The 27,331-nt window shown below is 35.4% G+C and overlaps 1 protein-coding gene across 9 annotated transcripts; it reads left to right on the top strand.

Annotated features, from left to right (window-relative positions):
* The first annotated feature begins 1,902 nt into the window (after positions 1-1,902).
* Positions 1,903-25,078, top strand: LOC147406120 (mannose-6-phosphate isomerase 1-like). 9 transcript variants are annotated; one of them, XM_086434033.1, is made up of 8 exons: positions 1,905-2,205; positions 4,552-4,715; positions 5,258-5,609; positions 5,697-5,864; positions 19,524-19,736; positions 21,376-21,642; positions 24,614-24,663; positions 24,729-25,078. In XM_086434033.1, the coding sequence occupies exons 3-8, from the start codon at positions 5,274-5,276 to the stop codon at positions 24,811-24,813; spliced, it is 1,119 nt and encodes a 372-aa protein (XP_086290159.1). In that variant the 5' UTR covers positions 1,905-2,205; positions 4,552-4,715; positions 5,258-5,273; the 3' UTR covers positions 24,814-25,078. The 9 variants fall into 9 exon arrangements, with proteins under 9 accessions (XP_086290160.1, XP_086290158.1, XP_086290159.1 ...); XM_086434027.1 differs by adding an exon at positions 2,591-2,679 and having other exon boundaries at positions 1,906-2,205; positions 4,575-4,715; positions 24,614-25,078; XM_086434032.1 differs by having other exon boundaries at positions 1,904-2,205; positions 5,730-5,864; positions 24,614-25,078.
* The last annotated feature ends 2,253 nt before the right edge of the window (positions 25,079-27,331 follow it).

The following is a 27,331-nucleotide window of genomic DNA, read 5'->3' as shown; positions in this document are numbered from 1 at the left end:
CACCAACTTTTGCTAATGCCACTCCTCCAATATAGACTAATTCTTTGGTGATTTACATATGAAGTGTATGACGTTAACAAAGGTTGGTGTGGCAATAAAATATATCTAAATAAATAAATATACATATAAGGTGGCTTTCAAAGGCCCTAAAAGGAGCCAAACATTTTTTAATGTATGGGTTAAAAGGTTTGGAACGGGCTAATTTTTTGTGAGGATGATCTCTATAATAAGGAGATCATCCTCACCAAAAATTAGTTCATTCCGAAATTAATAACCCCATCAAAAGTGGTTTACAAAAAATAGACGATCTATAATTGTTTTACTTGTAAACTAGGATTAGAAGTTTCAGAATGAGCCAATTTTTGGTGAGGATGATATTTTCACTATAGAGATCATCCTCATAAAAAATCACCCCATTCTGAAACTTGTAACCCCTATTTTGAAAAATATTTAACATAATGTTTGACTCTATTTAGGGCCTCTAAACGTGTGTGTGTGTGTGTAGTATATATATACTATACAAGGACAAGTGTATCATATCTATCCATCTCATTTACACACAACACAAGACGTATACACACAACACAAGACGTAGTTTTCAATACATAGAAGTAGGGGTGTCAATGGATAGCCAAAATTCGAATTCGAATTCGAAAAATTGGATATTATCCGAAATTTTTCGATAACAGATTCAAATTCGGATGTTATTTTAACATTCGAATGAGTTTCAGATACGAATTCAGATGTTATGAAATCCGATTCAATAATATCCGCTCCGATTATAAATACATGTGTTACGTATTTATTTTATACAACAAAACTTATTTATATCTATATATTCTCATGTATACAAGTTTCACAACAAAATTTAACCTGAAATGTTCATCTTCTCTCAACCAAAGACACAAAACTAGCAACATGGGTTTCGATTGTGCAAACTCCCATAGCCACCCTCTTCTTCGGCCGGCGAACATCAAGGTAGGTATTTCCTCTCTCTCTCTCTCTCTCAAAGTAAAACTAAAACTTTTTTTTTTCGGTTGTGCGAGCTCCATAACCACCATGGCACCATCTTCTCCGACCGGCGAGCATCAAATAGATACTTGATCTCTCTCTTTCTCACAGTAAAACCCTATGTTTTATTCAAATTTTCATAATTTTTTTTTTCAAAAATCAAAGTTTATTTGATTTTAAAACCATTTTTTTTTCAAAAATCAAAGCTTATTTGATTTTAAGTCTAAAATAAGTTGAAGATTATAACTTCTGAAGTTGAAAAAAATTAAGAAAATCGATTTGATTTTTGCTGATTGAAGATGTTGGTATACATCGAATCTAATTTTGTTAGGATTTTTATCGAATCGGATATTATCGGATATCCGATATATTTTTCGAATTCAAATTTGAATCTTAGTTAATAGTATCTGATCGGATTCAAATTCGAATTCGAATATCAATATTTTTTTTCGGATACCTATCCGTTGACAGCCCTACATAGAAGCATGTTGCTTCTTGTCATCAATTTTTGTGGACAAATGCTGGAGTGACACAAAAGAGAGGTGAAAAAAATGATGTGGTGGTGCATCCATAACCTTAGATGTTTTTTACTTTTATCTTGTGGAAAAACATCTATGGCAATGTGCACGACACCACATCATTTTTGTGAAAAAAAAAACAAGAGTGATGTACGTGTGCTTTTGGAAGCGTTATCTTGTAACTGCACAACCGTGTCACGTGTAACTGACGATTCTCGAATGATAAAAAGGTCACGTTTCCTCTGGACTCTGGACTCTATACTCTGTACTCTGAACCCGTCTTCTAAGCCGTGTTTGTTTCCGTGTATATAGTAATCCTATCTTAAAACGAATCCAAACCCTTAAAAATTTGTCTTAAAAAAAAAAAAAAAAAAAAAAAAACACACACACACACACACAACGTAAAACTTACAAATACGAACTTCAACGCACAGAAATCCTTGAACAACAGAACACATACTTAAACCTAACTCGATATCTCTCGTTCTCACTTCTGTTTTCGGCAACCTAACTTGATCTCTCTCGTTACTCTCTAATGGCCTAATCCTTCTCCATCACTGCTTCTTCTTCTTTTCCTTTGTTTGTCAGTCTCTCTCTGAAGGTTTCGGTTTTTCTCCTTGAAAAGATCGATTAATTGGTCGACTGGGTTCCTTTGATCTTCATCTGGGTTCTTTAGGTGCGTTTTCTGAAGCTTTTTCTTCATGGATTGTTCTTGTTTTGTTGTTGGATTAATGGATGATGATTCTGTGTTTTTTTTTATAGTAATTTTTGTTGGAATTTGTGTTTATTGTTAGGGGGGAGGGGAAATAAGAGCAAGGTTTGACTCATCTAGGGTTTTCTCCCCTCCTCTACTACCCTGATCTCTATTTTACCCCCCATGGACTGTTTGAATCTCCTGTTTTTAGTCCTCGACAGTATCAATTTGCTGGAAAAAAAATTTGATTTTTGACTCTGCGATTCTCACTGAAGATCATCATGAAAGATCACTTTTTTACTTTGTTTTTAGTTTTTTATTTATTATCAATGAGTTTTTGACTGTCTTATTTGTTTCTCTTTCTAAGATGGTAGATGCTACTCATGCATGGAGGGGGTTTGATGATCATGATGAAAGATCACATTTTTTTGGTTTTTTATTAAGCAGTTTTTGAAGGTATTTTGTGTTTCTGTTTGTAAATTGGTTGATGTGGATGTTATTCACACATGCATGTATTGTTTCATAGTTCTTGTATTTGGATGGTAATTGTTGCTGCAAAGCCCTGTTCTCTCTGTAAATATCTTATATGTTGGGTTTGATGATCAACAAAGATCACTATTTTTATTATTAACCAGGTTCTGAAAGTCTGATGTTTCTTTTTACAAGATGGTGGATGTGGATGGCACTCTATACTCATGCATGCATGTGTGGGTTCTTAGACTTGCATTTTGATGGTATTTGTTACTGCAAATCTTGTTCTCTTTGTGTTTGTCTGTTTGAACATGAAGGTTTTAACCCTGGGGATGATGGTAACTAAGTTGGCTTGAGGAATTGGGCGTTTGGCAGCTATCCATCTTTTAGTAAAAACTTTATATTTTTGCAATTTAAGACCTTGGTTTTTTATGATTTTAAATGTTTGTGATTGTGGAATCTATGAACCATACTAATTTTTTTTAAAACTATATGTATACATTTTAAACTGATGTTTAAACCTTTTGATTTGGTTCGTCTCATAAGATCCCATAAGGCTTTGAGATGAGTAAGAGTCGGTGGCTATCGATCTGATCTGGAGTATCGGTTTTAAAACCATGTGGGTGATAGCTCAATTCTTTTATTTTTATTTTTTTGATAAGTATAGAGATATTATTACAAAATAGGTGAAGTAGGTTGAGGAGGTCTATCAAATTAAAATCTATATGAGATTTTCTAACATGTTTCTAAGCACTTGAGATCCCATTTAGAGAAAATCCTCGAAAAAACAACCCTTAAAGCACACAAGACCCCATTTGGAAGGGGTTGTCTTGTTAGATCCTAGATGACTTGTTTGAGGTGACTTAGACTCGGTGTCAAATCTTGAATATTGGGACTTAAAACCATTTGGGTGATGGATTGATGAAGGAGGTTAAGGAGACCTACCTAATTATAATCAATATGACATTTTCTAACATGGCTCAATTAAGGAAGCTACATGGTAGTGAGTATACTATTTCAACCCTCGTGGTCTGTTCAGTACACGGGGTATTGGTATTTCATTGGGAATTCAATTTATCTATTTCTCAATTCTTAGAATGAAATATAGAATTGAACTTAGTGTTGCTTTGATGGATTTAGTAATTTGCAGGGAATTACTTGTAAATTTCAACTTGGGCTTAGACCCATAGCTTAGTTGGTTTGACACATTGCAAAAAACCTCCGAAGTTGTTGGTTCAAGTCCAACTTACCCATCAATTTTTTTTAGAAAACACTAAATTTAGAAGTTATATATTATTCCGTTCATTTTAGTTTTTTTTCCTCTCAAATCTGTATATAATAATATGTAATGTAACCATATATTTAGGCTTTCATTGTAGTAATATCATGTTTATAAGTTTTGTTCATTTGATTACTTGTTTGCAACCTATATTATTTTGTAATCAAGATGTTGGATTGTGTATTATGCATGTATTTTTTTTATCAGGAAAATTTCATATGTCCATTTTTTAGAGGAGATGTTGTCGAAATTTCTATAGGATTATAAAATTTATAAATTTATTTAAATTAAAATAATTATTTTTATAAATTTTTAATATGATTTTAATATATTTATATATATTTAGTGTAATTTTATATTTTTAAGTGTATAATCATTTTTGGTGCATTTTGGATGCATTATCAACATTAAGGGTATTCTGGTCATTTTACCATAATACAACAGAATCCAACAGCTGTATCAGACAATAATTACCAAATTCTAGTAAACTACACAACACTTTTACAAGACTCTATCAAATAAGCTTTTCAGTGTTTTAGCTTTTTACAGTTATTTCTGACAACTGCTTCTTATAGCAGAATTTGACAACAAATTTTGGCAGCATTACCAAACGGGGCCTTACAAATTGCTTTTCAATTACACAAACAATTGTTCACAGAGAAATCCTCAGAGAGAGAGAGAGAGGAAAAAATTTCTTATTAGAAGTCTTGAGTAGCTAAAGGCGCATAACCATCTAAGTGAGGTATCGTTTTATTCTCAAAAAACTTTCTTTCATCGAATTTCGACTTTTGCTTCAGATTCTTGCTCTCTCTAGTCTACTCTCACAATAATCAATCATAATCATCACATCACCTCATAGTAGTTCTAGGACTTTGCACTTAATTTTTCTTTATCAGATTTCAAAACCATGCATTAATTTTTCTTTCTAATTCAATAGTTGTCGTTAAGTACTTGGATCAATGGTTCTCGATGATTATTAATGATGAATTATCCAAATAATTGTTCCTACTGATCATGATCTAGACTTAGTTATAGAAATCTGGACAAGGGGGGATGTTTCTCTAACCCCTTAATTTTAGAGAATTATTAGAGAAGATGTTGTGACTTTTGAGTCTAGTTAGATAACATTATGATAGAATTTAATTATCATTATTTTTTAAATTATAGGTTTGTTTTTTTTGTTGGGGAGTGAGGTGGGGAGTGGGCTCCTTTTTGGTCCACTCAAAAGGGCTCTAAAAATCAACTCTTTTTTTCTTGGGATTAATTTTCTGTTTGTTTAAGCAGTGCAGAAGGGGGAGAAATGGAAGTAGAGACTGTGAAAAACAAGAAAAAGCAGCCTCAGAGATTGAGATGTTTAGTACAAAACTATGATTGGGGGAAGATCAGTGAATGTCAGGTTTCGAGAATGTATTCTTTGAATTCTGGATTGGATATTGAAGTTGATAAACCATACGCTGAGTTTTGGATGGGAACACATGACTCTGGGCCATCTTTCATCATTCCTGAAGATTCAGGTTCGGTTCCAAGCTTGGGCTCAAAGCTTGAAACATTGAAATCTTGGATTTCAGAAAATCCTAGTGTTCTTGGAGATAAGATTGTGGAGGAATGGGGAAATGATCTCCCTTTCTTGTTTAAGGTATTCTGGTTGTGTTCTGTTTTGTACTTAAATGGGTTTTCAGATTTCTTAATTTTATTTATTTATTTTTATTCATGTGGTGTTAAGGTTCTCTCAGTTGCGAAAGCTTTATCGATACAGGCCCATCCTGACAAGGAATTGGCGAGGTCTTTGCATAAGTCACGTCCGAGTATCTATAAAGATGATAATCACAAACCTGAGATGGCTTTGGCAATTACAGAGTTTGAGGCCCTGTGTGGGTTTGTCAGTCTCCAGGTAACTTACCCATCTTTGAAAAGTGTATTATTTGTTGACTTTTTTTTAGGTGTGGTTTGATTGATTTTGAATGGATAAAATTGAAATTCTGACTAGTAATTGATCAAGGTAACACACTTGTCTTTGAATTGAAGTCGAATATATTCTTCAATTGGCATATTTTTTTTGTTGATTTTTTTTCCAGTGCAGTTTGATTGATCTTGAGTGGAGTTTGATTAGTATAGTAAGTGGTCAAATAAATGGCCTTTCTAAAAGTAAAGGCTTCTTTTAAATCTGAACCATAGTCTAAAATATCTGATAAAATTTTGAGTAACAGAATGATAATAGGTAAACCTTGCATTGTTTCTTGGAATGTGGAGACAACTGTGTTGAGATTTTTGTCAAAATGCCTTCCTAAATTGGGACCTAGGAAAAGCATACTGATTGATTGTTATGTGTTCGTATGCTTCTTAGCTTAAACTGATTTTGTGTATAAAACTAGTAAAGTCTAACCAAGACGTGAACAGTTTGAATGCTCACCAAAATTAATGTTCAGTCAGTAAACTTGAGATGAATCCACAAGGGCCATGTTTGTGGGGATCTTGTTGTTTAAGAGCAGTTTGTATGTCCCTATTTCCTATGAATTTTATTTTCATGTTGCATTTAGAAAAGCTAAGACCAAGCTGAAAAGTCATGTTTATGTTTTGTATGTTCATTCCTTAAGACAGTTTGGATTAGAATTTCTATTTGGACTGTAAAAAACTCTCCCCTGAAGTAGTTGGAGGAGGTAATTCCAACATTAAAAATAAAAGGTTTTGTGTAGTCGAGAAAAATAAAATACAAACTGTTTTCCATGCCACCACGCTTTGTCATGTACTTTCGGGGGTTTCTTGAATGGCACTAATGAACTTCTTTGGAAATTGTTCAAGAAGTTGGGATCATGGGAGCACAAGTTTCTCAAAGGAACAAAAAGATCAAAGTTTTTATCTTAGTTAGTATTTTTGTAGAGATTTTTGTCCCATGAGAATTTTGAGAGTTTCCCATTTCTCAATTTTACCATCATTGTGATGACACTCTTTGTTGTTTGATACGATGGCATGGGTTTTTAGCATATTTTCATGCTTCATGGTTGCCCAGTTACAGTTTTAACCAGTTTGAGGTCTTTTTTTTTTAGGTTCAAAACGCAGTCTTTACACTTAAATTTATCAAAAAGAGAAAAAAAAAAAAAGATTGGTATAACACTTTAGTTTAAAGTGATTTGTGTCTCCTATTTGTTATTGCACATATAGGTCAGTAACTGATTATTTTTATCTAGTGTGCTAGTACCTATTGAAGTGTTTTGAAGAAAAAAAAAATCATATGAAGCAGCGTTTTGATGTTTGGCTGTGTCATTAATGTCTTTGTAGCATTACTGTATGTTGGTTGGCAGTGGATTGCATTATAAATTGAGAAAAAAAAATATTAAGGCTTGCCAGAAGGGAAAATCTAGGACTTGTTTTTTAATATATATATATATATATATATATTTGATAACTATAAAGATTTTATAAATAATGGGAAACAAGAGAGTACAAAGGAGGCCAAGATGGCCTCCAAGAAGAAGATCAAAAACCAAACTAAGCAAAAGGAAAGCTAAGCAAAAAACAAAGACAACAGGAAAATCACAAGCAAAACGAACGATACTAAGAGCTACACAAGCTTTTCCATCTAAACACAAAATCTTCAAATAAAACCCCAGAGAACTTGTTTAGCTTAGCCCAAAAGAGCATCAACCCTAGTATCTCCATGAACACTAGCGTTATTCTACTTGCCTTTGAATACCCTGTTGTTTCTCTCATTCTAGAGACCCCACACTATGCCCAAAGGAAGAATGGACCATAAGTGCCTCTTTTTGTGAGAGAAGATATTATAGTCCCAATCATCTAACAAAGAACGGAGCTATTGGGAAGAACCCAACTCATATGAAACAAGGAAATAAATGAAGACCAAATACATCGAGGGAAAGAGCAATGAATAAGAATATGATCCACAGATTCACCCTCTCTCATACAAAGAGGGTAACAATTGGGAGTAATCCACATTCTAGAAATTTGATTGTTTATTGTGAGAATCCTCCCTAGGGAGGCAAGCCAAGTGACGAAGGATAATTTGGTTGGAAAAAAATTGGACAAAATGGCAAAGGTTGGGAAAAATTAACTGACCTTAGGAGAAGGGCTTTGTAAAAAGGTCTAGCAGTAAATCTCTTATCTTTAGCCTTGACCCACTTCCTCTTATCTTGATCATTCTCCCTAAGTTGGACTTCATTTAAAAGGTTGAAAAGAGATGTCACTTCGGTTATTTCCCAATCGTTGAAGTTCCTCTTAAAATCCAAGTCCCAAGTATCAGTGTTCTTGATACTTCTCAAACATTGTTCTATCAAACGATTTCTCTTTAAGGAACAAGCATACAAGGATGGATATTGATATGATATAGCTGAAGTCCCACACCACCTATCTTTCCAAAAACGATCCCTATTCCCTTGCCCCACTCTAAAAGTAGTTTCTTTCTCAAAATCAAATTAGTTACTGAATTGTGGGAATATTAGTTTATAAATGTATTTGTAATACTTGTTTTTTCAACATTTATTTTGTGCTTTCCTTTTCACCCTTCGTTAAATTGGTATTCAGTGCATAATGGAATGAAAATTGGAGGGGATCATTTCCCTAACCTCTTCTACTCATTTAAAATTTCTCCATTGTTCATTTTCTTCGTCTCTTGGTCTTCTGTTTATTGTTTCCTGTTTCTTCATTCTGAAATCTTTTTTAGCTTCTTCTCTTCACACCTCGCAAAATGGGGAGGCCTAAAAAAGGAACTAGTGGGACTGAAGATTCCAAAATCAATATTATTTGTTTTGTTCCTTGGTGATTGTGCTCATAGTTTTCAAAAGCGGGGCCTAGGCGCCAAAGAGGCTGCCTAGCCTACTCAGGCGCCCAATGCTTAAAGCAGGATTTTAAAAAAGCAGACTTTTTTTTCTTTAGTCTTTTCAAAAAGACCATGGTCTAGGATGTCTTATTAGAATTTTTAAAACATGGGGATGTCTAAAATATTCACCAAAACTTTGAGGGTTTTATAAAAAAATCTTTTTAGTATTTATACTTCTAAGACTTCTCAAAATTAAAAGCTAGGGCTCACTTTCAAGTGGAGGAGGGAGATGATGGCATTATTATTGACTTCAGATTAGAGGATTTTTGTTAACTAAGTTGATATCCGATTAGAGGATTTTTATTTACATATTTTTTTAATTGTTACTTTGATGGATTTTAAATTGCAAATGTTAGGTTGGCTTGTTGGGTTATGGGTTTAATTGATTATTGACCTGCAAGTTGGCTAATTAGTTGATATTACCTTGGCAATTGCATATTTGTCATTATTTTTTTTCCTATTCTTATTTTTTTTTTCATTATTTTTAATAAATCTGAAAAAAGAAGACTTTTTTTGCTGCCTAGGCCCCGCTTGACACTTTTAACAACCTTGATTGTGCTATTCCACCTTGAATGCTGACTTTTGAACATATGATCACAGTTCTCAAACCTTTTGTTACTTCATTTCTTTTACAAGTGTTGATTTATTTATTTATTTTTTTCCTTCTCGTTTGTTTGCGTTTGACCATTTTCTTTTGCCTCCTGATTGTCATAGTTTGTGTGATTATGTTGAATTTTTTTGGAAGGGATACAAATGTCATAGCCTGATAACTGAATTAGGTCTTCTTTGAATACTTCTTTTTAGATCTTATGTGTGTTTTATGCATGATATTTCCTTCTTCTCTCACGACGGGGTAAGAGATTTTTGTTCTTCCCATATTTCCTTTTTGATGTTTCCTTGGATGATATGTTTTCTGTACCTCCTGGTCTCTTTAGGGTCTGGCTTGTCCTGTTACTCTTGTTGTTGCGGTCAATCTTATAATATGATATGAAGGCCTTATTCAGGGCAAAAGATCTCTTCCTCCAAGACTGAACATTTCTGACTATCCACTGCTCAAACACAGCTGTAAAATGGTTACTTGGAAAAATGAGAAGCATAGGTTATTGTTAGATTGAATGAAAGGAAAGTATGAGGCCTTGGCATTTGTAACATGTGATTTGATTTGATTTGAGGTATCTATTGACTCGGCTTGGGACTGTGCTTAATCTTCCACAGACCTATATTGTGAATTAAAGGTAGCCACCACACATCTGCCATGTGTTTCATTAGAATAACGATATCAGTCTATATTGACAAAATCAACTTGCAGATTTTTCACTAAGGCAATTGTAACGAGTCAACTTTGAAGCATTCTATACTTTTTACAAGCTAGGCAGAATTGATACTTATTATAAAAAGGACCTCTAATGCTTTGGGTTCCCTCATGAAGAGGACAAGAAGGTTTGTTCTTGGTCCCCTAATGTTAATTTCTCCATTTCATCTGCTAATGTGGCAATTTCCAAAAAGGACATTCAGCTCTTCCTAGTAAATTTCATTTGGAAACCCCCTACCCATCAAAGGAAGATCCTTTTTATGATGACAACTATGCTAGAAAAAATTCTCACAATAGCTTACTATTCAATTCATTATTGTAGGGAGTGATGAGGATGTTGAGATGGATGAATGAAAGACTAGGAAAGATAAAATTAGAAATGAATGCATTCTCGATAAAATGTAGGAGTAGATCTGTCACGCCCCGAAATCCCAACACGAATCCCTATGATTCATCGGTTAGAATCTCGAGGTGTGAGGTAATCAATCACACAATCTGACAGAACATTCATAAATAATAATACTTATGAAAAGAAAATATACGCAGCGGAATAAACATTTAACTAACATCTATACGAGAGTCTAGAGTAAACAGAAGAAATCGACAAACACTGATATAAGTCAAGATCTTTAATCTTATAATTCATCAGGTTACAAAAATTTCTAAACTACCATGTTTCTTATCTACAACCAAAAACCGCTAAGATCCTCTACTAGTCCTCAAAGACATGGCGGCGGTAAGACATCAATCTGATCCTCCTCAAGGACCTCCTCAAAAGACTCCTCAAAGAACGGTTCTTCAAAAGTTGAATAATCTGAAAGGGGAAGGATAGGGTGAGTAACAGGGGAATGTTACTCAGCAGGATGAACGCCGTTCTAACAACGAGTCATACATGCACGAGTAATCAGTTGAACAGTTAAATAATGTAAGTTTTTCATAATGTAACATACGATAAATGTCTAAGCATATTCAATAAACAGTTAAATAATTTCAACCTATCATTTCTATCATTTAAAGTAGCATATGCATCTTTTAAATGAAAACATCTATCAATCATTACAAAATAAGAAAAAGATACATAATAAAAACACGGCGGTGTAATCGATAAGAGAGCAGAGGAACACGCCGATATAACCGCCTCGGCTATGGCAATACGATATTCCAAACTTAACCTCCGATGTGGAATCCCATCGTTATAATCTGATTTTGTGGCCGGTCTAGTATACCACGGTTGGATGACCATTTATCCGGCTCAGACTGGCCGTTGACCAAGAACCCAATACTGAGTTCAACTAACGGTGAGGTCGACCGTTTGACGACTACAGACTAAAAGTGATCACTAACTAGCCCAGGAGACCCCTCGCGTCGAAGCCTATCAAGAGGCAATGCATGTGAACCCCGCCTATCTCTACACTATACAGAGACCGCCTTTACACACAACGTTCCCCAGAAAATAAGTAGGAGAAATTCCCGGATTTCATAAGCTGTAATATGCTCTAAGGTATCCCATACTACCGAAGAGCATATGACATCTAGTGTTATCCTAGATTGACTCGTCGCTTCCGGATACACAGCAACGCGTCACTCTTTATGGGTTTTCTACAAACCTTTACTGGTAAACAAAATAATTTATTTTGTATATAATATATCATTTCTTTTTAATCGAAAATACAAACAAAATCTGGTAGTGCCCTCCAGTGACAGTTATCTGTCATATCCATCCATCAACCATTTCATCCCTCTATCTATCTATCACGTTTTACGTGGCATGGCCACTACGTAGAACTGGAGGCACTGTCCCATCAATCAGTCGAGAACATACGTTCTCTCTATCCATCCATCGATTAAATCGATCAATCTATCATCTAATTTCCTACATATCTATCAAAGTAATTTTACTTTTAAAGAAATTCGAAATCCATAGAGCATCAACCAATTCCATTCGATGGTTTTGGTTGAGTAGAAAGACTCGAAAACAAAGATAAAATCATAAGCTGAAAATCTATGAAAATTTAACTAAGTGTTGAAAAATAATTTTTTTCAAAGTCGAAATTGAAAATGAACTATTTATTTATTTATTAAAGAACTTAAAGTAATACGTAATTGTTTTTAATGAAATAAATGTAGGAAATGGGTATACATACTATATGGAAGCAACACAAAACAAATTAGAACCAAACTCAACATTCGGATACTTTTCCGAATTGCTGATTTTTCGTCGAAACTCGACCAAAATCGATCCAAATATCATATTAACTATAAAATGATTATATTACATCAAATGAACTAAAACCAATCATAAATAAGCATGCAAACATGATTCAAATTGTTCAAATATGTATAAACTTAATGAAACAATCGATTTATCAATAATCATATGGATTTTCTATGAAATTATCGCATAACTAGAAGGTAGAAGGGAAGGCAACCTACATCAAACTAATTTCAACGGTTGAACGAACTTTAAAATCGCCTCCGGCCAATCTCCAAAATTTTCTTCCGGCGAAAATCGGATTTCTTTGCGTCCACGCGTAACCCTCGGCGAGAGGAACAACTTTCCTTCTTGCGCCTAAGCTTGGATCGTTCTCGTTTAGTGTAGATCTGAGTTTTAAATATTGAAGGAAAAGGGTTGAGATTTGTTTGGAGAGGAGAATAAGAAAAATCTGATTTTTCTAATAGAATTTAGATATTTATATCACTTAAGTTGGGACATACTTGTCATTTTGGGAATTGTTTTTCCCAAATGCCGAATTGGACAAACTTATACTCTATTTCGGGTGATTTTTCGACACGAATCTAATGATATGATCGGTTTCCTCAAATTACGTCTCTAAGGTGTCATTTACCTATTGTAAAATATCTAACGCGATACTCGAGGATTTGATAACTTTTAAATTAATGCACGGATCTAAATTTTTTTCCTCGAGATACATTTTAGGATTTTCAGGTCATTACAAGATCCAATGGGCAATAGGCTAAGGGAAAGTCGAATGAGATGGTTTGGGCACGTTCAATAAAGGCTTATTATAATTGTAGAAGAAATATTCAAGTTGAAGGTCTTAAGAAGGTGGATGGAGATGGTGAAAGTAGATATAAACTCCTTTTCAATAACAAAAGATATGGCTTTAGACCAATTGGAATGGAAGAGCAAGATTCGTTCAACGGACCTCAAATCTTTGGGATATGGTTTTGTTGTTGTTTTTGTAGATCACCTCATTTACAAAGATCGCATTGTACAATAGGTACCTCATCTGCAAAACATTAGTTGAATCTGTGAACCATCTAAGGAGGAATTGATTGATATACAACTATCAAAATCAAAGTATCTTGAATCTTCTAGTCATATTTCGCTTTGAAGATTTTGTTTTCATAATGTAGCGATTTCTTTGTATTGTAGTTCTTCACATATTCTTTCCATTTGTTTTTGTTTTTGATAAATATCTTTTTACTTATCAAAAATAGGTTTTCACTAGACATAAATAACCCTCATCCTTCACCCATTTTAGAGACCAACAATTCAAGCTAAAGCTCAATACTGGCTTAGTTGATGTATCGATTTTGATATGTTCACCACAATGACATAAGGGAGGAAAGTAGTGCTATATTTATTGCCTAGTTAGTGATGCATGATTTGTACTGCCTAGTTTTATTGGGGGAGGGATGGGGAGGGGGGGGGGTTGCTTTTTATTGTCTCATTTATCCTTAGATATCTTTTATGTACCTCTAGAATGGTCTCCGTACTTCACAAGGAAACAATCTCTTTCTCTCTTATCTTGAATTTAAGTTTCGTTTGCAACTAATAAGTTGGTAACCAGAGAGATACATAGGTTGTTGCATCCTTCCTACTTTCTAGGGTGAAATTATTCTATTGAGGGTCTCAAGGGAATAGGCTGATTTTGAGAAACTTTTAGCCTAGGTTTAGTATTATCAAGAGTTAACTCTTGGTAAAACGTTCCAAATAACATTCCTAGGAAAATCATTCTTCAAGATGGTAATTCTTGTTGAGTGTTGTGTTATGCGCCTCCGTTCCCAAGTGTCATGTGCTTACTTATTATGCCCCAGTTTGACCCATGACCCTCTTATATTCATAATTGCGCCCTTCCCCATCAGATCGGTCTTTTGGGGTAGTTGGTTTGGTCGACATGGTTTCAGAGCGCTAGGTTGATATAGGTCACGAGTTCGAGTCTCCGTGGAAGGAATTTTCTACCCTTATGGGTGAGGGGGAGTGTTGAGTGTTGTGCTATCCGCCTTCGTTCTCTAGTGTCACGTGCTCATGTACTGTGCCCTAGTTTGACCCGTGATCCTCTCATATTCATAGTTACACCCTTCCCCATCACATTGGTCTTTTGGGGTAAATGGTTGTTAACAATTCCTAAAAGTTTCAGTTGTAGGATCTCATCCCCTAAGCAGGAATGAGCTTATATCAAAGTTAAAAAGAATAGAAAACCCATTCATCTCTCAATTCCATTTCATCTTCTCATTATTGAATAGAGAAGAATTGTTGAAAAGATAATTGTCAAGTCTCATAATGAGAGCTTGGCAGATATTTATAATAATCAATGTGTGAATGGACATAAATACCCTTACATAGAAATAAATAGAAAACTCATAATAAACAACATTATTTCCAATACCCCCCTTCAAGCTGGGACAAATATATCAACTAAGCCTAGCTTGACAAGATGAGAGTTAGTGGCAGAAAAACCAACAAACTTCATAAGCATGTCGGCAAGTTGATATGAAGAAGATACAAAGACTGTCTGAAGAGCACCAGATCGAACATTCTCCCTGAAAAAGTCAATGTCAACTTCTATATGTTTGGTTCTTTCGTAAAAAATTTAGTTAGAAGCAAGCATAATAGCAGACTTATCACAAAACAAGGTGGAAGAACCAGAGACAGGAAATCCGAGCTCCGCCAGCAGAGATTGAAGTCAAATAAGCTCACATGTGCCAAAGGGCTATAGTACGATACTCAACTTCAGCAGAAGAATGGGAAATCACACTCTGTTTCTTATTTTTCCATGAGATCATGTTACCACCATGGAAAGTACAGAAATCAGAGGTAGATCTCTTATCTGTAAGAGAACCGGTATAATCAACATCAGTGAAGTAGGACAAATGAGGTTGAGTAGTGGACAAGTAGAATAGCCTAAGACCAGGATGTGACTTCAAGTAGTGAAGAATACAATAAACAATATCAAGATGAGAAGTGCGTGGAGTATGTATAAAACTGGTTAACCACACTAATCGTAAAGGTCAAATCCGGTCTAGTGTTAGTCAGATAGATTAGACAGCCTAGGAGTCTCTGATAAAAAGAAGGATCAGATAATAGATCATATTCGACATGAAGATGATGATTCTGATCCATAGGAGAAGAAACAGGACGACAACCAAGCATATCAGTGTCCTAAAGAATCCAATATGTATTTGCGTTGAGATAATGAAATACTACGGCGAGAGCATGCCACTTTTATCCCCAAGAAGTACTTGAGGGGACCTAAGTTCTTAACCTCAAAAGCACAACCCAATAACATTTTTATCTCGTCAATCCACTACGCATCATCTCTACTCAGGATAATATCATCAACATAAACCAGAACAATGGTGCAACGGTCATCCAATCCTTGACGAACAAAGCAAGTATGATATGAGTGGCATCTGGAGAATTCTATAGATAAAAATAACCTTAGAAAAACGTTGAAACAAGGCTCGCAGAGACTGTTTTAGGCCATACAGAGATTTGAGAAAGTAACATATTTTCCTAGAATACTTCCTTTGAAGACAAAATCCAGGAGGGGGGTCTATATAGATAACCTTAGTTAGATCATCATTAAGAAAGACATTTTTCACATCGAGTTGGTAAAGAGGCCACGAGTGACATGCAACTAAAGAGATAATAAGGCGAACAATAGAAAGTTCAGCTACAGGAGCAAATGTAGTACCAAAATCCTTTCTTGGAGTCTGCATAAATCCCTTAACAACTAGGCGAGCATTGTATCGATCAATAGTGCCCTCCGCCAAATACTTGACATTGAAAATCCATGTACAACCAACAGTCCGCTCCACAGAGGGAAGGGTAACAAGCTCCCAAGTATGATTCTTCTGCAAAGCATCCATCGCAGTAATCATGGTTGCAGTCCACTGAGGATCTTATAAAGCCTTTGAAATAGACTGTGGAATTATAATAGAAGCAATAGCAGTAAGGTATGCCTAATAAGAAGAGAATCCCTGATAGGAAATAAATTGGGCAATAGGATGATCACTAACACACCCTCGCTTACCTTTGCGAAGTGCAATAGGTAAGTAAGCCAGAAACAGATGGGATAAGAGTAAGGGTAGGAGATGATATACCTGAGTCTAAGGAGGAGGTTGGTAAGGTTGGAGAGGGGCGAAGGCGCGAGAGTAAACCTTAAGTGTTGGTGAAGTTGGATCAAAGACCGGAGAAAGCAGGACCTTAGGAGGAGCAGAAGAAGAGTCCTGCAAAAAAGATGTGACACTAGTATGTTTGAAGAGCTCACACACAGAACACTGAAACTTATGCCCACTACAAGAATTTTTAAAAGCAGGAAATAAAGAATATTAGTGTTGAAAATTAACATGTTCTAAGCGAGCATGCCACAAATCTAAGGACTGAGAAGAAAAAGTATGACTCCTAGAAGAAGATAACACAGACGTCGGAACAGCAGCATGCGGAGATCCAAATAAGTAACCTATCCCTCTCATACCCTTTATCAAAAATCTTCCTTGAAGTTAGGTCTTGAAAAGTACAGTGATTAGGAAAAAAGTTATTGAGCAATTTAGAGATTTGGTAAGACTACTCACAGATAAAAAATTAAGAGATGGGTGAGGAACATGGATCATAGAGTCAAGAGAAATACCAAATGATGAAGGGTGGTACCCTTGCTGTGAATAGGTGTAAGGAATCCATCAGCAAGGTGAACCTCCCTATGAGTATCAGGAAAAATAGATGAAGTGAAATGGTTAGACTCATCGGTCATGTGATCAGAGGCCCCAGAATTGTTTGCTGCTGTAACAGACCTTTACATAGTCTAAACAACACAGCTCCTAGTCCACAAACACACAACAAACCACTGTTGTTTTGTTATTGCAAGCCCCCACAAAACCCCCCAAACTAGAACCGCAGATCACCAAACAAGGCATTGGTGCTATGCAGACCACCAAACAGCCACCAAGAAGCCCCCAAACTTGAGTCGCAGACCACCAAACAGGGTTGTGGTGCTGTGCAGATAACCAAACAACCACCAAAACTGTCGCAGATCACCCACCAGAGTTGTGGTGCTGTACAGACCACCAAACAGCCACCAAGAAACCACCAAACTGGAGTCACAGACCATCAAAACTGTCGCATATCACCCAACACCACCTTGCTGTAGTCGTAGGCCACAAAACAACACTGTATTGCTGTAGCAGGTCTCACAAGGTGTCCTCCTGCTGTCGTAGGCCACAAAAATAGCACTGTATTGCTGTCGCGGGTCTCACAAGCAGTCCTACTGTTGTTACAACTCTCAAACAATAGTTATGCTGCTGTTGCAGGTATCCCCAGCCCACAAAAAACTTATGGCAAGCAATAGGTAGCACTCCTACAGGCTATTTGCAGGCAGAAACCCTAACACGGGTAAAAATTACCTCAATACACCTATGAAAGATAGAAACCCTATCGTAAGGTAGAAGCACAATGCATAAAATATTATCACGGCATGTGAAAAAATGACAAAATCCCTATCGCAACATGCGATTAATGGAAGTTGAGAAAAGAAGAAAAAAAAGCCCTCGAAGGGGATACTTTGTAACGAAGTTCCTATTAGGTTATTAGGTCTTAAGAATCTAAGGTTGTTGATAGGGATGGAAGAAGAAGAGAAAAGGATGAAGGAAACTTCAAGATCCAACGAACCAGAGGGAAACTCAAAAGGGGGGTCGATGGATCCTCTAGGCTCTGATACCAAGAAGAATTATAGAAAAGATAATTGTCAAGTCTCATAATGAGAGCTTGGCATATATTTATAATAACTAATGTGTGAATGGACATAAATGCCCTTACATAGAAATAAATAGAAAACTCATAATAAATTACATTATTTCCAATAAATAGCAGCCCACAACTCCAACTCATGTAGGGCATCCATGAACATGTATAGATGAAAATTTGGTGATTTTGGATGGTGCTTTTTTGTGTTTCAACGCCCTTTTTGTCACGATTTCTAGTTTAGTCTACCCTCCAAAACTTTATGCATCATCGTCTTCTTTTTCCTCATCTTAATCCCCTTTTCCATTCATCCCTATCTAGGGTTATATCTTTTGTTCGCATATGCTATATGTCAGGATAAAAGAACTGAGGCTCCATATGGTTGCACCCAGAATTTTCTTCTAGGAAAATTTTCAACGAAAATCACCACCTAAATAGCAAATATAATTGTAGATTTAGCCGCCCAACTCATAATTGGCAATTCGTAGGTTCAATTCCTGCTGGATGCACTTGGCATCCAATGGGAACATTCAATAAATCTATTGTAATTGGCTCTGTATCAATGGGATCTCATCATCCAAACATAACGAATTGGTATGGTGTATTCATACCGTAACATAGGAACAAAAAAGGCTCAAATTCTTTTAGATACTGAAACTCATAGGGAAGAAAAACAAGGGTACTTTTTAAAAGAAAAACTTGTATAGGAAAATTTTACTTGTCAGACAATTTTATAAGCAACCATACAAGGCCTTAATGTTTAAGAAAAAAAGGAGCCAGATTGGAGTCCAGGTTAGTATGAAAACAGGGCATTCGGGCATGTTGCTCATCCTGAAAATTCAAGGGATTGAAGAAAACTTTGCTTATACTCGTCACTTTACTTTCCACATTATTTGGCTGAGGTGACAACCATTTTCTTGCTGTTCCATTTTGGAAGTTGATTCAATCCATTTTTCCTCTGTTGGTCGGTCTTGGGTGACTCATTGCCACGAGTAAAATGTTACTGAACACATCCTCCCTTCTCTTCACAGTATTGACTTTTCGAACTACAGAAATGGCAGGCCGTCATTGAGGGACATGGATATATGTGTTAAACATGTCAAAAGAAAAAAAGAAAAAAAAGAAAAAAAAAGAACAAAGGTAAACACTATTCGAATATTAATATAATATGAATTTTCCCTGCATTCTGAAATATGGATGCACAAAATGCTACATCTTGACTCGGGTAGAGCAGTTAATAGACCTACTTCCTTTAAATAGACTGGAACTCAGGTAACTTCTTTGTTATTTGCACTTACAAACACAAAACGGAAAGGTAACGCAAGGCATTTATGGAATAAACTGTAAAATAATGCATTTTGTTTGCATCCTTGTCAAATGCACCTTGATTTATTTGTATGAATTGCTATCTCTGTTTATTCAGGAACTTAAGGGTGTGCTCCGTAGTGTTCCTGAGATTGTAGAACTGGTTGGTAGTGGGTATGCAGACCAAGTTTTACATGTCTATGAAAAAGATGGAGAGGAGAAAGTAAAGTCAGTTCTACAGTCAATTTTCACCCAACTTATGTTAGCAAGTGAAGACGCAACTTCTGAAATGGTATCCAAAATAAAAAACCGACTGACCATGGAAAATAAGGTAAAATGTAAATGCTAATTCACTTATTTTCTCTCACATTTTGATTGAATTACTTTCAATTCTTTCCATGAGGGTTTTGCTGCTTGTGCTATCACCTTGTTACCCAATGGGCGATTATACTACCAAAACTAAACTTCTCTCGTAAACACACATTGTTTTCCGATCACATGTAATAACCAAAACATTGCCACATAATTATTCCAAGCAAAAAGATGCAAAGCAGTCCCAATCCTATATTGAGAAGATTGGGCCTAATGGGCAAATATTATTTGGCTAATAAAATATGAAGAAATGTAGTCTAAAACTGTTATTTGATATGATATTGTTTCAAAATTCCTGGCCATTTTTTCTTTGGGGGAATTGATTTTCTAGAGAGCATTTTACCTCTTTCCTAATAACCAATTTGCAAAATGTCCTGGAAAATTAAAAATTTTCTTCTCCAAACTACATCTTCGAGAATAAATGGAAGTTTAATCTTGAGCTTAGTGTAGGGTTTCTCTTGGTGTTAATGTCATTTCTTATATGGTTGAAGGAGTTAATGCAAGTACAGTGACATAAATTGACTCTTTAGATATCAATTGTCATTGTCATCATCTTCATCAAAGATTAATCCCAAAAAAGTGTATCAGCTGAAAAAATCCTATTTATCCCTTTAATTATTCCTAACACGGTTTAAAGTTTCTTATCTTTTTGGAATGTTTCATCCATTACATCTTGGTAATAAAAAAGACTAAAAGACTAAAAGGTAATAAAAATGACCAGAATCATGACTCCGAATTAGGATTCATTAACAGATCAAAACATCGAATCAATGTCATTCTCATTTGCATCCTCATTATTTTACACATTATTTGTGATTTAATCGTGAAGTTTGTGATTTAATCACTAAGTTCGTAAGAGTAGTGTATTATTAGAAGGTCGTGAAATTAAATCAGTGATGGAAAAAAGTCAAGATTTAAGACTTTTAGTAAGTCGGAGGCTTTGGTGACTATGGTTTGATCTATCTGCAGATGTCTTTTGTTGTGATATATTTCTTCAATATTCGCTCTTACTATCTCTGTCTACGTCTTACTGGCTTTTTTGTTACATTTTTAGAGCCTTCAAGTTACACAAAAGCACTTCTCTGTGGTGGAACCTTTACCAAGAAGTAAATGAATGCATTTCCATTCACCATAGAGAAATTAGTGACCATAATATAGAACATTTACAGTAGGGAAGACTATAAAACAACCATATTTGTGTTTAATAACTTAATCATATAGGCTTGGCGAATTAAATACTCCCACACACTTTTAGAAATAATCCTTCCACGAAAATACCATGCTAGGATTTGTGGTCACACATATACATATCAACATGGAAAAAAACCATTAAAGTGATGTGCTTCTAGTGTCTCCTGTAAATATAGGCATGATATGATTAATAGATATTGCAAGTAGTGAAATTATCTACATGATATAATTTTGGAATATAGGAATAATGTCTTTTCGTTGTTTATATTGTTAGATTTCCAATTCATGCTAATTAAGTTCTGTAATGTATATTAATTATGCAATAGCTTCTCTTTGTTTCTCAGACCAATATTTTGGCTGATTGCTTGAGAATGCTGATTTTATCTTGAATTTTTCCATTTCATCAGGTTAGGCAGTTGACAGAAAAGGAACAACTGGTGTTACGGTTAGACAAGCAGTATCCATCTGACATTGGTGTCATCGCAGCCTTCCTTTTCAACTATGTGAAACTTCAACCTGGTGAAGCACTTTGTCTAGGAGCAAATGAACTCCATGCTTATATCTGTGGTGAATGTATTGAATGCATGGCAACCTCAGACAATGTTGTGCGTGCTGGCCTCACCCCTAAGCTTCGGGATGTCTCAATTCTTTGTTCCATGCTCACATACAGACAGGCAAGGATCCCAATTTATTTACCAAGAATATATGATAATCCACCTTTTATAGCTCTGGTATCAATTCTTATTTGTTTGATTGACTGAAGATATCTTTTCTAGAGACCAAATCGCCAAACCATTATTGTATTATGAATGAAAGAACAAGTTGCTGCTTTGTGACAATGGTAGCTATCTACGAAAGCAAAGTGTCAGGCTTCTCAACAAAATAGATGTAGGCAAACCTGGTAACCCTTGATCTAGGTTGGAGTAGTTGCTCAATTACTACTACCAGATTTTTCCACATATGAACCCCCAATAGATGATGATATAGTAGTAAAATTGACCAAATTTTCAGCAATTTTTATTTATTTATAACCTGATGAAGTTTGTCTATAGTATTTCAATGAATTTTAGAGTTCATGATTAAAACTGTAAAAAAAAATGAGAAGGGTTTGAAAGCATTTGTATCTCCATTTTCCCATATTTATTTGCTTTACAGATATTTAAATACTGCTTACGTAGAAGAACAAAGTCGTTGAGGTTGGTTGAGTTTTTAATCTGTGCTTGTGCAATCTTTTGGTTGCCTAGTGGGTTCATTCTCATTCTCATACTGAATCTCCCTCTTGAGGCATCATAGGAAAGTTGAAAGTATTTGGGATCTAGTCATCGAAAAAGTTGTAGAATATTGGGATCATAGACAGTGAAGTATCTCGGAAGGGGGCTAACTAGACTTTGATTAAGACTTAAAGAGTATCCTTGCAAGCATTTTGATTTATATTTATCTCTATTCTCAATTCTTGTGAGTATTTAATTGTGCCTTGAGAAGCTTATTTGAGAACTTCTATTGAATGATAGGGAGGGAAATCTGAAGTTTCATTTAGTGAAATAGAAATTGATTTTCTCTGCAAAGAAGAGTGGGGGATTAGGTGTTAGAGTTTGAGCGAAATGAATTCCACGCTATTAGATAAATGGCTATGGAGGTTTGGGGTGGATCAGGCGGGTTTGTTGGAGAGAGACATTAAAGAGGAATGCGGCAAAAGGTTTTTTGGGTGGGAAAGTTGAGAAGTTAGGTCCTCCTTTGGCTACAGTGTTATGAAATCTATCCTTCAGAGTATTGCCTGAATTATGTAGAAAGATTGCCTTTAGGGTTGGAAGAGGGAATAAGCTAAGGTTCTCATTAGTCATATCTCTTTTATTCCTATAATGTCATCGGAAGAGGACCAAAAGGAGTGGAGTTGTGGCCTGGATAGAATGTTTTCACTAAAATCTCGTTATAATTCCTTATTGCCTGCCTTGCCCCATTAAATTCCTTGAAGTTTCCATCTAGGGTGCTAAGGTTCTATCGAAGGTTGCATTCTTCATTTGGCCAGCTGCCTTGCATAAGTTTCTAACCACGGATCAATTAATTAAACGGGGACTTGCCATGCCGAACTATTGTGTGGTGTTCTTAGCAAAACTGGTGGCAAATTGATTCATCATTTGATGATTCATTGAATCTTCTTTAGGGTGGTGTGGTCTCAGTTCTCTTCTTGTTCTATACCCCTTGGGTCTTTATTAATTCCACTTCAGCATTATTTCAAACTTCGCAGATTAAGGCCTTTGCCAATAGTGAGAATTTAGTGGGTGGGTTCTTACTCTTTTTACCATGCGCTAGGGGATCTGGAAGGAAATGAACAACACACTCTTTGAAGGAGAAATCTCTTTTGGAATTGATCATTTGCATATTAGATCTTATGATTTTTTATGCTAGGTTTTCAAGGAAATCAAATGCTTTTTTTTTGACTTTTTGTTTAAATGGGGACCTCATGTGTCCGGTCTTAGACTAGTGTCTCCTTTTGTACTGGGTAGTCTTCTCGACCTCCTTTCTCCTTTTTCAATAACTTTATCCACACTAAAAAACAACAATTTTGTTCATTTCACCTTAAAAAATGCACATCTAGGATCATGGTTTACTTACGCTTGGATAAATGTCCACTTGCATTTTATCTATGTAAAAGATATTATTTTTCAAGTACTTACATCAACAAGTATGGAGTGTTATTCATCTTGCAAATGTTACTCCAAATGCTTGATTTTGTGATTCAATGAGTTATAAAGGTTTCCAACATACTTGTTTAGGTAATACTGGTTCAACAATTTATTGTGATATCGGTGTGTTTCTGTATAATTTCAAGGTTCTATTGTGCAATTGTTGTGATCGCGCTTTTTCAATTATTATTTTTATTTCAATGTGTTCTCCCAATATTATGACAATAATTCTCCTTCATTGTCATAAAGGAATTATCTAAAAAAAAATTGGTTAGTTGAATGGACTTTGTTCCCCCATTCAAATCTGTTGAATGAAATGAAGGACCAATGCTAGATGTGGTGGAGTTTTTTACCTCGTCTGCCACCACACACAACTCTCCTCCTTTATCCCAGATTGGAACTACAACGTAGTGTAAAAGAAGCACTACATGGTGGATTTTGAAAATTTCAATAGCACCAAAAGTAAATTATTTGGAATGAAGACCAAATTTGAATTAAAAAAAAAAAACAAAAAAACAAAAAAACAAAAAAACTGTACATCAACTTCTTTCCATTATGGTAGCAAACCTGGTTCTCATCACGAGCTAGAAAGACTCCAATTTGCTCACTATGAAAGCACTATTACCAAACCTGACAAATCAACATGTGAATAGACCCACCAAGACAATTGAAGCATCTAACTTTATTTTTTTCCTTTTCTTTTTCTTAAGTATAACCCTATAAACAACAAAATTGAAGCACGTCCCCAATTCCAGAAATGGAACTATTAAGATAATCAAATTAGTTGCTAGGATGCTTTTGTTTAAAAAAGCTCCATCACATCTTAACATGAATCTTGTATGCCTTTGGGTCAAAGAAGACAAAATCTTAAGAGAGAAAACAATCAAGAGAATAACACTATAGGAGACTTGGTTCCATCTATCTCTTTGTTTGCAATGCATCTTATTCAATGTTTCTGCAGGGCTTTCCCGAAATACTACAGGGAGTTCCGTTGAATCCCTACACACGAAGGTACTTACCACCTTTTGATGAATTTGAGGTTGATCATTGCATTCTTCCTGAAGGAGCATCAACAGTGTTTCATGCAGTCTCAGGACCCTCCATTTTTGTGATTATGGCTGGGGAGGGAACGGTGCAAACAGACTCATCAAGCAAAGATAGGGTTAAGGAGGGCAGTGTTCTTTTTGTGCCTGCTGATGCTGAGATAAGTTTAACTTCCTCAGCAGGATTGGAGCTGTACAGGGCTGGAGTGAACAGCAAGTTTCTTCTGAGTGTGTGAGCTTGAATGGCATTGTTGTTTATTGATATTAATATATGTTTGTACGAGTGGGATTGGAATAATGTTATAGCAACAGTGGTGTAGATATATATATATAAGTGCAAATGAAATAATCCTCTCCTTATAAAAAGAGAACTGAGTTGACAATTTTGATCTGCGTATTTTTTTTTTTTTTTTTCGTTTTGTGATGTGAGTTAACAATTTCCATGTGAGCCATTGCTTTGATTTCGTTTTATTTATTCTTATTGTACATTGGTTATTCTCTTCAACGTTCACTCAACAAAACATCTCTCTCCATCCTGCAATCAAATCTTTAGGCCTGTGATGTGGAAATATGTTTTCATTTCTTAGAGTGAAAGAGGATCTAGAGAATCAGTGGTTGGGACGACCTAATTCTTTTTTTTTATCATCAACCAATGCCCAAGCATCCAAAGCAGATTGTACAAGCTTGCTTGATTATGAATCTCGATAATGGCAGGGCAGGAAACACCGTCTCCTTGAGTTCACCGACTCTGGTCGTTGTTGGGGTTCTGCACCCATTTCTGTTTGGAGAGGGCTAAATGCTTTGGAAAAACTGCAGGATTACAGCTCACAAAGTCTTGTTGGTGTAGATCAAGTAACTAAATACATGGAGATTGTAGGCATTTAGTCTTGACTTGCAGGGTATACATAAACATAAATACATTGATTAGATTGGGATAGGGAAAAGCTCTCCCTCAAATTGGGTTGTTTCAACTTCATGTATTTGCTTTCCCAGGGAGAAGATGACCAGCTCACTTCATTGTCCAATGATGACCTGTTCTTAATTTCTCAACAATGAAATTCGAATTCTCAATGGAAGATTTTGTGATTCTAGCTTTTGCCTTTTTCTCCATTTTGATAAATCATAGGGTTTTGGCTTTTTCTCCATAATGAAAAACCCAAAAATCTCGAAAGGGGACTCGGATGGGTTTCAGATGCTTGGGCTTCTGGAGAACCTCAAAGTAATGCATGGGGGTTTCTGTGAGTTGAGGAGATGGGGGGTTTTGGTCATTTAGAGAAGATAAAGGGATATTTGATTTGCTTTTGTTGTTCATCCCTTTATTTTACTTATATTATTATTGAATATAGTAGTTCTCATTGTGCCTCGATCAGTTTGTTGTATATTTTCACAGTAGAGGAAAATTGATAGCCCTCTGGAATTTGATTGAAGAAAGAAATCTACACGTCAATTCAGTTGTGCATGTAAACTTGACCTGTTAAATGGTGACTAAAAATTGAAAATTTGTTATTTGTTGATGAAATTTGAAATGTAATCCTTGAATAATTTGTTGTTAAGCTGACATGCTCACGTTGCAGCTTGATATGTACAAGAAGAGAATGAGATGTTGTTGACAAGGTTTGTTGCTTTGTTTCCCCAATAAAGTAATTATTGTAATTTACCATATCGAGAAATGTGCATAACATTTCATTGAAATGTGTTGTACAGCTTCAATTTGCAGAAGCAAGATGTGAGGATGCAAAAGACAGAGCTAAGGAACTTGAGAAACAGGTATCCTTTTTTATTTTTATATTTTATTTTTATGGGTAAGCTGGATTTGAACCCAGAGACAGGTATCTCTTTATTGTCACATATTAATGTTTCTTATCTGGTATTTGCATGGTTTAAACTTTAAAATATTGGAATGTAATGGTCGATATGTATCGGTATCTGCCAATATCGATATGAAACATTGACCCCAAAACATTGAATGTTTTGGGAATGTATCAGTTGATACCGTATCGGTTTTTTCCTTAACCACAACATTCAATTGATATTATATTTTAAACTTTGGGTATTTGGAATGAAAGATTTACTCTTGGTTTTCCCCAATTATAACTTATAGAAATCTCCATCTGAATGGCTTAATTAAGTGGTCTTCCTTCAAGCTTTACTTTGGGGAACATAACTGAAATGAGTAAGAAAAAGAGAAAGCTGCTTCCCTATTTACAAGTAGGAAAAATGGAGTATCTTCTGATTAGAGAGTAGTTGTTGCAGGAGACAGTCTCAAACTCAGGGGAACATATTGGTTATATGGCTGGCAAATTATGAGATTTGTACAGCCAACTAAGTTCAAAAAACGTGCCAACACCACCAATAATGATGGTGACAAGTCAATATGATGATTCAACCACAAAGCTTTGGGGTCTTCTAAATGAATGATGATAAGTAATGAAAATCTTGTAAGATGAAGGGAGCAAATATACATCTAATTTTTTTTGATAAGTGATAACATAGGGTATCCCACTTCCCTTTTGTGTAAAGGGGCAAATATATGTGGGGAAAACTTTTGTTAGAGAAAAAGTTTTCATGATATTCAAATTTCGGTACCCAGAATAAAAAAAAAGGAATCTGTGCTTCTTGTATTCATAATTTTCCAT

The sequence above is a fragment of the Akebia trifoliata genome, chromosome 3, assembly GCF_017979445.1.
Source record: "Akebia trifoliata isolate Shusen 1 chromosome 3, ASM1797944v1, whole genome shotgun sequence".
In the NCBI taxonomy this organism is placed as follows: domain Eukaryota; kingdom Viridiplantae; phylum Streptophyta; class Magnoliopsida; order Ranunculales; family Lardizabalaceae; genus Akebia; species Akebia trifoliata.
Note: the sequence above shows the minus strand (reverse complement) of the source record. Positions and strands in the feature narration are given on the sequence as shown.